The 12,670-nt window shown below is 39.9% G+C and overlaps 1 protein-coding gene across 1 annotated transcript in view; it reads left to right on the top strand.

Moving 5' to 3' along the window:
- The first annotated feature begins 12,075 nt into the window (after positions 1–12,075).
- Positions 12,076–12,670, top strand: part of TRIML1 (tripartite motif family like 1) — a 7,734-nt gene continuing 7,139 nt past the window's right edge. Inside the window, exon 1 of the mRNA XM_006753792.1 lies at positions 12,076–12,501. Coding sequence (XP_006753855.1) covers positions 12,076–12,501 — 426 coding nt within the window. The remainder of the gene's footprint in view (positions 12,502–12,670) is intronic.

The following is a 12,670-nucleotide window of genomic DNA, read 5'->3' as shown; positions in this document are numbered from 1 at the left end:
TGGAGATTGAAAAGCTTTTACCACTACAGCTGCTCTCTCGTCATCAGGTAGGAAAGCTGTAAAATTTCAAATTATATCCGTATAATAAATCTAGGACAGGCGTTATCAGGCTTAAGTAAGCATTTGAATCTTCTTAGTTTATTAAAGGGATTTCTGGGCCCATCCCTGGAGGCTCTGATTTGACAAACCAGGGTGGAGTCAATTTACATTGTAATGAGCTCCTAGGGAATGCTGAATGGCTGACCTCGATCAGGAGTTCCAACCTCTCTGGATGGGTGAATATTTGGTGTTCTCTCTCCAAGGTCTTATAGTGAATAAGATTTTTAGTCCTGGCTGGTTTGGCTCAGTGAATGGAGCCTTGGGCCTTCGGACTGAAGTGTCCCTGGTTCACTTCCAGTCAAGGGCACATGCCCAGTTTGCAGGCTCGATCCCCAGCCATTGCCCCAGAATGTCATTGTATTTCTCCTTAGCCATATCATTTTAGCTTAAGCCATTAAATGCTTTCACTAGAACACAATGCCTGGTTTCTTTTTTTTTTTTTTTAATCCAACAATTTCATTTTAATGAGCTTATATTTTCTAAATTTTGTTTTATTACAATGCCTGATTTCATTGCTAGTTTCTAGAATGTTTGCTGAAGGAGGTTGTCATTACATTATTTGTAGATAAAAAAAATCACTATGCATAACCCATGGACAGAAAACAATGAGGTGAAGGCCTGGGAAGGGGGTAGGAGCGGGGTAGGAACTCGGTGGAGGGGGTTAATTGGGAGGAAAAAAGGGACATCTATAATACTTTCAACAATAAAGATAAATTTAAAAGTAAGTCAAGAGTAGGGAATAACTGCTTAAGGAATGTTTTACAGACAGGAGGTCAGGAGACAGCAGGGAAGAGTTTCAGATAGTTCATAGTTGAGTTCCTTGAAAAAGGAATTTGCATAGCTTCCCAAATTTTATAGTTCTATCTCTGGAAGGTTTTTACTGCCTCATTCAATTATCTGCTAATCAAACTACAGTGATCCATTTACTGTGGTTAGGACAATGGGAAAATTCTTCCATCTGCTATCTGATCTTCCAAATCTTGGTCCCGCCCTATGGAATCTTAAGTACATCCTTTTCCTTTATCTGACTCAACACTCCACACCTACTCCCTCTTCTCAATTTTGTTGATTTCTGAGCATTCTTCCCCGCCTCAGCCAGGGCAGCCTTCTCTCCCACTCAACATTTTTTGCCTCCCGGTCCTCCTTTCTCTCCTAAGGCTTGATGCAGCTAACTTCTATGGAGACTTTTGTATCAATTACTCAGTCATTTATTCTCACCATCCTGAACTTTCATAATTCATATGATTTAATTTTGACAGGAAAACCTTGTAATCTTTGAATTGAAGGGTAAAATATTGAGCAAAATTCTGATAAAATAGGCAAAATTCTCCTATCTTGGAGTCTTTTAAAGCCTCTCTTAGATCTTAGGTAAATGATATATTACTAATTCTAGAAGATTAAATATTTTAACTTAAGATAATTCTAGAAATAGTGCTATATAGCATGCTAAGCTTTTTTTTTAATCTCTTGCTATATTATTTCCCACAATCCTGTGTGGTTTGTAGTATCAGACTACATTTTACAGTTGATAAAGATGATGATTTAGAGGTTAAGTAGTTGACCCAGGGCACTCAGAACAGAAAATTACAGATCTGGGATTTGAATCACAGCCAAGTTTCATGACACATCCTTAGTTCTATTAAATGTTAACCAAATATTTTGCCAATTTACAAAAATATATCTCAAGTCTGCATTATAATTTATCATGAGACACTTTATAGGCCTAGAGGAACAACCTTAGAGGGAGTACAGATCACTTTAAAGTGTTACATTTTACATAGGAAAGCTCTTGATTTCAAAAATTCCTGAGGAAATGTGTTTTCTTCTGCTACTGTCAAAGAACAAAATTATGAATGAGTCATGGTTCTCACAGCTGATTTCATGATTTTTTTACTAGTTCCATGGCATTCATTAGCCACAGGTCCCCTCACCAATGGCTTCATGGTAGCACATGCCCAGCTTCTGTGTGGAATGGACATGGCTGGCACCAAACGAGCCCGTATTTGTTACTCTGGACTCATTTTGTCCAGTAGATTACCTCATCCCATTTCAGAAAGGAGTAGTGGGGGAGGTGGGGAGTAAGGGTGTGTGTATCTCTGACCAGCCTAATTGTTCTTATCCTGGCTTCTTTTCTTCTAGGCTATTTGATTAGAAGCAGGAACTGAGTATCCATTACCTTGCTTCCTACAATTTTAAGAGAGTTATAAGTCTCTGTGTTCAACTGCTATTCTGCTTAAAGCATTAATATTAAAGAATAAACAGCTCTCGCCAGTTTGGCTCAGTGGATAGAGCATCAGACTGAAGGGTCCCAGGTTCGATTCTGGTCAAGGGCAGCACCTCAGTTGCAGGCTCTTCCCTGGCTCGGGCCCTGGTTGGAGCTGGGGCAATCAATGTGTTTCTCTCACATCAATGTTTCTCTCTGCCTTTCCCTCCTTTTCTACTCTGTCTAAAAATCAATGGAAAAATATCCTCAGGTGAGGATTAAAAAGATAAAAAATAAAATAAATAAATACAAAAAAATCAATCATTATAAAAAAAAGAATAAACATTTATGGCTAATGTCAATGATAATACAACTGTTCTTTTGTTATTGTAATAATAGGTCAATGCTTATATAAGTCAAGCATATTAGTTTGGTTTTACTTTTTCTAAAGGAAGATAATCTTCCTAGGTAAGAACCCAACAGAGGAAAAGAGGTCACTTTTACCTCTGCTTATTGCAACACAGAAACAAGCCCTCTTTGGTTTAACAGCAGTGGTCTGGCTTCAGTGGGAACAGTTATGACTCTGAGAAAATGAAGTTCAGAGTCATAACTCTGTTCAGGAGAGAGCATATCCCAGATAACACCTTAATTTTAGCCTCATGAGACCCCAAGCAGAGACACCAGCCATGGCATGCTGGACCCTTCACCTACAGAACTGTAAGTTCATAAATGGATGCTGGGTGGGTTTTTTTAAAAAAATATTTTTATTTATTGATTTGAGAGAGAGAGAAAGAGAAGAAGGGAGAGAGACAGAAACATCGATTCTGTTGCTCTACTTATTTATGCATTCATTGGTTGATTCTTACATGTTCCCTGACCGGGGATTGAACCTGCAACCTTGGCATATCAGGATGACACTCTAGCCAACTGAGCTACCCGGCCAGGTCAATGGATGCTGTTTTAAGCTGCTAAATTTGTGACAATTTGTTACACAGCAATAAAAAACTAATACAGACATGTCAGTGAACTATCATTTGATGACTGATGAGAGAAACAAATAGTGCTAGAAATTTTTTTTTGGGGGGGGGAATTTCTGCATCCTATGTTGGAAATGGAGAACAACTCAGAAATTCGCTCAACCAAAATAATTTTGTTAAATCTGAATGAGAGCCTCACAAGAAACTTAGACTAGCTTTGACAGTTTAACCTACAAAAAAATTCTCTGTTGAGATTTTTTTCATGACAAAATAAAAGGATACAATCTATAATTCCCCTAGAAGGGAGCAACAATCTGTCCCCAAACCAAAATATCATTAGAGAATATAATGTATTTCTTATTTTCTGAAGAGGCACCCTACTTAACTCTATTCCTATTTTCACAAGAGTGACCCGAATGTATGCACATGTTCAGTAAGATAGTGTGAATTGCTGTTGATTTCAGCAGTCTTTTCTCTGACTAGATTCTGTAACAGTATTATGCAATATTGAGAGATTCTTGCATTATAACTTTTGTTTTTGCTCTAACTTCTTACCCATTTATACAAAAATTCTAAATTTCATTATTTATTTATTTATGTTTCTATTGATTTCTCAGAGGAAGGGAGGAGAGGTAGAAATGTCATTGATGAGAATCTTTAATCGGCTGCCTCCTGCACGCCCCCTACTGGGGATTGAGCATGCAACCGGTGCATGTGCCCTGACCAGGAATCCAACCATAACCTCCTGGTTCCTGGGCAGATGCTCAACTACTGAGCCACAGTGGCCAGGCAAAATATTACAAGTCTTTTCATATATTTGGATCTTCACTTTAGAATAAAAAATCTAAATTAATGACTTAATTGGTATGTGTTACAAAGTGAAAATTCTTTCTAGTCAAAATGGGTCCATTTGGGGCTCCCAAGCCTCTCTGGTTGATGGGTCAGGGATGAAAAAATGGTTTGAATATATATCACTTTGAAGACCCAAGCTATTAAGGAAAGAATGATTGAGAATGAATCCCTGGAATTTTGAAAGAAAAAAATAATCTTACCTTAAAGATTCTTTTGCCTTCTCAGTGATAAACACTGTGAGACTCATGTTCTCAAGACAGCAAACATCTCACAAAGGGGCATGTGATTGATCACACACAACTCTTCAGCCTTTCTTGGTGTGTCTCACATGACTACTCTTTAAGTTTGCCATGTGAGGATTTTGCCATCTGAGCCATCATCCCCAGCTGCCGATTACACCTGGATCTCTGACTTGTAAATAGCCATCCACATAAGACAGGCGCTGCAACCAGGCCTTCCCTTCCAGTTTCCTTGGAGGCACCCGCAGCTAGACTTGTGTTCACACCCATCCAAGAGGTTCGTTCAAATAGTGTAAACAGAACAGCTCAGCTCTTCCATAAAATCTGGTAGATGTGAGGCAGCTATTGCCCTTTTCAGGGAGGCAGAGAAGGTCTAAGAAGAAAACAAAAAATCACTCATTTTAACTGTTCTTTTGCAAGCTCAGAGATTTACCTTCAGCAGCTCATGATCACATTGTTCCATCTTCTTGGTCACCCAGAGCTATCCTTTTAATTACCATCCTTACCCCATGAGAAGTTGTCTTGATCTTTAAGTCCTGTACATCATACCACTCTCAGAATGTTATTCGCCGCCTACATTCATGCTGGAGACCCTTGTTTCTTTTTTAAAAATATATTTTTCCCTAGAGGGTTTGGCTCAGTGGATAGAGCATCGGCCTGTGGACTGAAGGTCCTGGGTTCAATTCCAGTCAAGGGCACATGCCCAGGTTGTGGTCTTGATCCCCAGTAGGATGTGTGCAGGAGGCAACCAATCAATGATTCTCTCTCTTCATTGATGTTTCTATCTCTCTCCCTCTCCCAATACATATATTGATTTCAGAGAAGGAGGAAGGAGGAGAGAGGGAGAGAGAAATGAGAGAGAATCTTTGACCAACTGCCTCTTGCACACCTCCCACTGGGAATTGAGCCCCCAGGCATGTGCCCCAACCAGGAACTGAACAGTGACCACCTGATTCATAGGTCAACACTCAACCACTGAGCCATGCCAGCAGGGCTCACCTGTATATTCTTACTCACCTTTTGGTTTTGCCACAGGCATACCTCCCCTCCAGGACTTGGTCACTACCATCACCCACCTAGTCCTATAATTTACCACTGCAGATGGGCTGGAGACTCTTGTTTCTGACCAGGGTGGAAGACAGGTAGTTTTGTTAGAGGCAGGGTAGAAACCTAACCAGCCTGCAGTGGCCCTGGAACCTGGTCTCTGTGGGGTAGTTTTGTTCATTAAAGTTGTTCTGAGACTTCACTGCATGTTAGAATCCTCTGAAGAGCTATAACAATTGTGATGTCTACACCTGTGGCTTCCACCCTTTAGACTACATCAGAATCATCTGGAAGAGCATAGGCTGCAGGTAGTTAACTTCTCAGGCGGTAGTTTGAGACTCGGGGAGCCTGGAAGGGTGTTAAAGGGTGTCTAGAAGGCAGCAGATGTGAAACCTCAACGTCCTAGCTCAGCCTGACCACAGAATAGGCATTGTGTCCCCAGTTGCTTGGGCAGCAAACTTCCCAGTCTTTTGGGATTTCTAAAGGCTTTCTTTTAGCCTCTCTTCCTTTCAGTCAGGATCGAAGCAATGTGGCCTGGCCCTGGGGTCAGTGCTACAGCTCCTTAAGGCATACTTGCAACAATTCCCCCAAGGACATTTACACAGTATTTGGTTATCAGCATGAATTCCTATAATTACTGCATTCCCAGCGATGCCTAGGGCTCTCATTCTATTTTTTATTCTTTTTTATTATATAGTTTATTTCAGAGAGGAAGGGAGAGGGAGAGAGAGGTAGAAGTATCAATGACGAGAGAGAATATTGATTGGCTGCCTCCTGCATGCTCCACATTGGGAATCAGGTCCCTAGCCCCGGCATGTACTCTGGGAATGAAACCGTGACCACCTGGTTCATAGGTCAACACTCAACCACTGAGCCACACCAGCCGGGCATGCTATCTTTCTTCAGGATTCTCTCCAACTGTATTGGCAACCTAGCCCGACAGACATTTTCTTAGGTCTTTGCACTGCAATATTCAAGAAAAACCTAGGGTAGTGAAGAGGGTGCCCATTTGTTTGTTTTTTTTCTCAGGAGTCACATCATACACTTACCTAGAACCACTCTTCCAACCTTATCTGTAGCTGCAATCAACACATAAAACAGGGGAGGAGCGCCCCCTGGCAGTATATGACACCAATTACTATTGGGTAGTTGGGGGAGGGGGAGACACAGCCCCTCCACCATTAGTGCTCAACTTGGCTGGATCCTTGCACAACCAGCAAACCTGTTTTGGTCACAGTTGTAAACTTCTTAAGTTTAACGTCTGTGGCTCATTCAAGCCAGTGGGAATGTCAGCATGGCTGTGTGGGTTATAGCATGCCCACCTCTGTGGATCTAGGACTAGTTTCAGAACTACAGTCTGTTTTCTCATCTGTACGTGGGGCTAGAACTAATAGCTACCTCGTGGGGCTGTCGGAAGGATTAAGGGAATATATACAAGTGTTAAGAATGGTGCTTGGCACAGAGCCAGTACTCTCTATTTTTACCAGCTACTCTCCCGTGTTCCCCCCTAAAGATGCGGTTGTATGATGAGAGAGAGTTTTATGAATAAGTGTTAAGATTTCCTTGAGAGTAAAAGTGGACCTTCCCATTAAAAAGATGACAAGGCAACATGTATACATGCACATAAGCATCTGTTTCTTTACCTATAAAACACTAGTCTAACATGGGGTGATCATTTGTTTTTCTAGTCTACTGGCTGCACTACAACACCTAGAACGTAAAGATATTTAATAATTCCTGTAGAATTAAGTGATGGCATCTCATAAAGGGTGTCATGTGATAGAAGCAAGATACAAACAAGTAACCTTTGTGCTCTTAAGTGTGTGTATGTGTGTTTTAAATCTAACATCATCCTTAACTCCGTTAAACCCTATCCACATTGTACTAACTCACATTATTTTTCTGTAATAAACTCAAATCCCATGCCCCACATTAGAAAGGGAGGAAAGAAAGTTAGACTGTTAACTCCTGAATTCAGAGTGTGCTTTCTTATTCTCATTTGTCAATATTTGTTTGAACTTTTCTTAATGCAAAGGGATGAAACATAAAGGGTTTATTCTACAGAAAAACAAACAAAACACCTCACCTTAAAGTCTCAAGATGTGTAAGCTGCTAAAGCGCTGGAAGGCAACACTCCACCACCAACTTTGGCAACTCAGCAGGAGTGGCTGCGTTACAGCTTCTGACTGGGTCTATGGATTTATAGCACCTGGATCCTTGCCCCACTGATCTGGCCTCCAGGTGTTGCTGGTAGGACCAACGTGCTACCTATAAAGAAGAATAAAGATGAATATTTCCAAGTTGAAATTGTCTTTTAATATTTCTGAGATTAAAAAGAATGATGCAATCTAGACTTTTTTGTTATTGTAATATTTGACCCACTTTCTGATCATGTATTTTATTCTTCCAAGACTTTAAGTTTTCCCACTTCTAAATAGTAGCTATTCCTTCTTTTGAAACATGCCTTAAAGGCTCAGATCAAATACCATTTCTCCCAAGTTTTCCCTGAAAGAATTTAATATTCCCTCCACTAAAATGTCAAAACAGGTAATAAATTTAAATTCTATAACTCTTTTTTAAAATTAAAATATTTCAAATACATTCAATATTATTTTTGTTCACATTCAATGTATTTACATTCAGTATTATTTTTGTATTAGTTTCAGGTGTACAGCATAGTGGCTAGATATAAATTCTACCACTCTTAAGGTATGCATCTATTAACATTTTGTAGCTTTTCGTTTTGCACACCTAACTCCTGCTTTCATCACTGAGTTCATTGCTCTCTATATAAGAAAGGCTCGATAACTTAGTTAAATAAAGAACTGTATCAAAATCACAAAAACATTTTTAGAAAGATTTACTATGTCACAGCTGAAATTAATCACCTGAGATGATAGTTTTTCTTTCCCCCCTCAACCTGAAAAATAATTGCCTCATTACTTGGTTTACTGCAAGTCATGCCTCACATTTCTTTGCTCCTACCCCATCCCCCAATATTTCTTTACTGGAAAATGCAGAAAACACATTCAAAAGGTCAGAAAAAATATAATTTTATACAAAAAATTATACAATAAAAAAGTAAAGTGATACCTTCTGATGCTCTAATCCCACCACACTAAGCTGCCTGTCGGGTTTGTATTTTTCATAGTGGTGTTTAATTTCTGAATCCTGCTTAAAATACCTTCCAGAAATAGTCCATTTTAAATTTCTACTGTGTTACCAATTATCTCCTCTTATGATATGCTTCATTCTGTAGACACAATACTTGGCCATATGGTTAACAAATATGGTCCTTACTTGCTAAAAGGATGTGGGGTAATCTAGTACAAAACCACATAAATACTAGTAAGTAAGTAAGTAAATAAATAAATAAATAAGTGAAAAAATAATACAAAGGTAACTAATATGAGTAGAAATTCATGACTAGAGTGGGGAAAAATACACACACACACACACACACACATCTGGAATACACATTGGTATAAGTTGTTAGGTAGAGATCCAATTTTTTTCCCCCCAGATGGCTACACCCACTTGTCCTAAACCATTTGTTGTATAATCTATCTTTTCCACAGCAATACGAAATGATAGACACAGCCTTTCAAACAAGATTTTTTTTTTTCAAATAAGTCTCTATCTAGCCTACTATCTTCACCAGTAAATAACCCCTCACTATATCTTTAAGGTTTTTCTTTTCTTTGTGCTTCAAACCTAATTCCATGTGGGTGATAGTTATGGCTGTGGACCTCTTGGGGTATCCCTATTATCTCCTCCTCAGGAGGAGACAAGCCAAAGAAGAAGCTATTTGAGTTGTTGAACTCAGAAATCATGTCTGGCAGTGCAGTGCCCTGAGGGTTGGCGTAATGTGCTTTGAGATATCTGGTCCACTCTATAATTTTCTTTATCCATGAAGTAAGCCCAGTCAATGTTGTCAGAGAGATGATAAAGAAGTCTGCATTCCCAATAGTGCACGTAGCCAGTGATTTTAGATACCTGTCACAACATCACACCATAATGACAGCTGTCCAATTTCCTCCAGAAAGCACTTGGAGCCGTACTTACATTTCACTGAGATAACTGAAAATTTCCATCCACTCACAGACAAGTGAGCTGCAGTGCAGTGTGTTGACAAAGAATGACTGGGAGGTAAGAGACCCAGGTTCCAATTCCTGACCTGACTCTTGCAGTGAGCAAGTATTCAGGGGCAAACTCAATCTATTGGAGTCTCACTTTTCTTCATCATTTATGGAAGGTTGTTGGACTATGTAATCTCTTCTGGCCAGATAAAAATTCTATAATAATATGTTTTTTTCTATTTGTTCATTTAATACTTACTTACAGTCAAGTTGATCCCTTGCTATTGTAAATATATGTTCATTGTGTTAAGGAGCCTATGAAACTAGCCTATGAAAGGAGTTGATTTGGAACAGGGACAGCGGGATGGGACAGGAGTCAGTGTGGCTTCAACTTAGAATGTGCTGGTCTCCCCATTCCAAATTGGAATACAGGTTCTGTGATGTACCCTAACTCTACTGCAAGACTTATTCTAATCAATCTGGTCAATGCTAAAGACTCTTTCTGGGTATGTGTGGGAATAACACAACGTAGAAAGTAGTTTATATTTTCCAACGAAGGCAGTTAGTGCTTGTATAATTTTTTTTCAAGGCACTTAAAACTGCTCCTTATAATATAGTAAAGCTCTGACCCAGTTGCTAGCCTAGAAGCTATCTAAACAGTAGAGGTTTCATGACCCCAAACTGATGCTACCTCTCTTTCTATTTAAACTAGTTTAACTCATAATCAAGTTGTTTGTTTTTTAGCATAAATTTTCATCCTGGTAATTCATAAGTGCTATACAAAGGACATATGATTAAAACACTTGGAATTAATTACTTCAGAAAGGCCTTTTAAAAATTGAAAAAATATATTAATTTCAGAGAGGAAGGGAGAGGGAGATAGAAACATCAATGATGAGATAGAATCATTGCTCGGCTGCCTCCTACATGCCCCCTACTGGGGATCGAGCCCAAAATCCGGGCTTGTGCCCTGACCAGGAATTGAACTGTGAGCTCTGTGGCTCAGCATCCTATTGGAGATAGTGAGAAAGAAGGATCAGTTTGAATCATAAAAGCCAGAAAGTAATTAATGGAATAATATGAGCGATGGAGACCCATCGGAAGTTGCCAACTGGAGAGTGACAGCATAAAAAATAGAAATAAGGTATGATGCACTTAGTGGAAGGGAGCTGGTTAGGCCCCGAGAAAGAGCTGGTAAGGTCCCACTCTCTGGCATTCAGTGAGTAGAGTATAGACCACACAGGGACTGACTCATGAGCACATGGCATAGTGCATTTATAGAAATTGACACTAATCTCAGTGGACATTTACACAGTCCCCATGCTATACATTTATTTTGTCATATCTAAAAACGATGTCTGAACATTTAATTTCTGTGTGGTAAGAACTAATAGGGGCTTAAGAAGCCATTTTCAAAGAGTGGATATAAGTGAGCAAAATTATATTTATACTAAAATTCTTTCTACCCACTCCACAGTGCAATAGATCCTTGAGGCAACTTCCAATAAGAAGCAGCGGTTCTCAACCTGTGGGTCGCGACCCCTGAAAATACATCCTGCATATCAGATATTTACATCACAATTCATAACAGTAGCAAAATTACAGTTATGAAGTAGTAACGAAAATAATTTTATGGTTGGGGGTCACTGCTTAAAGGGTCACAGCATTAGGAAGGTTGAGAACCACTGCTAGATGCTGTCTATGGTGGCAGAGAGCTGAGTGCCATGGTCTTCAGGGCAGAGCAATAAACATAACTCTGGTAATCCATTGTACATCTATAATTGGGGAATACTATAATGCAATTGTTCTCATTTTATTGGGTAAATCAAATGAAAAGACCCAGTACCTGATAAAGGACCAAAAAGCTGTTAGACTTTGGTCGAGCAGAGAAAATGGCCTAATGATGGAAGAAATAGATATTACAATTTTCTTCCTTCAGTTTCTCAACTAGATCCGTTAGCCAAATAGTCTAAAAGATTTGGACCATAGGCCCAATTCAGATATTATTTGAGAACATCATGATTTAAATCGCTGTACTGGCTTATACCAAATTACCCAATGTCCAGTCTACGACCAATGTCTTTAAATGGTTTTATGGTTGCCGAAACCGGTTTGGCTCAGTGGATAGAGCGTTGGCCTGCGGACTGAAAGGTCCCAGGTTCGATTCCGGTCAAGGGCATGTACCTGGGTTGCTAACTATCTCTCTCCCTTCCTCTCTGTAAAAAAAATCAATAAAATATATTTAAAAAAATAAATGGTTTTATGGTGCTGCTAATATGATATAACCAACTCTCAAAATGAAAACTCTGTTAGGAGCAAGTATCCTCAGTTTCAGCATGTGGCTTACCCAGTGAGATTCCTGAAAAGCTCGGGGTTGATGATGAACCAGTGTACGGGAGTTCCACATTAAGTCATAATGGCTTTGTGTTGAGAGAGTACATGTCAATTGGTGAAATCAGGCACAGAGGAGAGTAAGAGTTTCTTGTACTAACAACATAGCAATTGATCACTCACTTGTTACTCAAAACAATAGAGCCTCAAAGAGGAATTTAATTCCAGAACAGAGGCGTGACCTTACTCTAATGTCCTTCTTAGAGAAAATGTCTACTTCAGATTTGATGGAGAACCTTAGGGAAGAACTGACCTGTTTCATCTGCTTGGACTATTTCACCAGCCCAGTGACCACTGAATGTGGACACAGCTTTTGCCTGGTGTGTCTCCTGAGGAGCTGGGAGCAACATAACACTCCTTTTTCTTGTCCTGAGTGCTGGAGGACCTTGGAGGCCCCTCACTTCCAGCCCAATGAGCGTCTGGGGAGGCTGGCTGGCATCGGCAAGCAACTCAGGTCCCAGGTGCTGCAGAGTGAGGACCAACAAGGCCCCTATGGGAGAATGCTGGCAGCCACTATGATGCACCCTGGGGATGATCAGGGTGTAAACGCTTTCTCATCCCAGTGTCATGGAATAAACAGAATGTCTCTCTCCAATGAAGCTGAGGAGCATCACAAAGTAAGATTAGCTGCTCAATACAAATTTCAGAACACTGATCAGGTTTCATCACTTAACTCCCATAGAATTGTCTACCGGTGACAACCATCTCCAGGCACAGACCACAAACTTGGCCCGGATTCTTTTAGGGTCCCAGTCATCTTGTTGTTATTGGTCCTCGAGACCCCTA

The sequence above is a fragment of the Myotis davidii genome, unplaced genomic scaffold, assembly GCF_000327345.1.
Source record: "Myotis davidii unplaced genomic scaffold, ASM32734v1 scaffold71, whole genome shotgun sequence".
Lineage (NCBI taxonomy): Eukaryota > Metazoa > Chordata > Mammalia > Chiroptera > Vespertilionidae > Myotis > Myotis davidii.
This window is presented reverse-complemented; position numbering and strand designations above follow the sequence as displayed.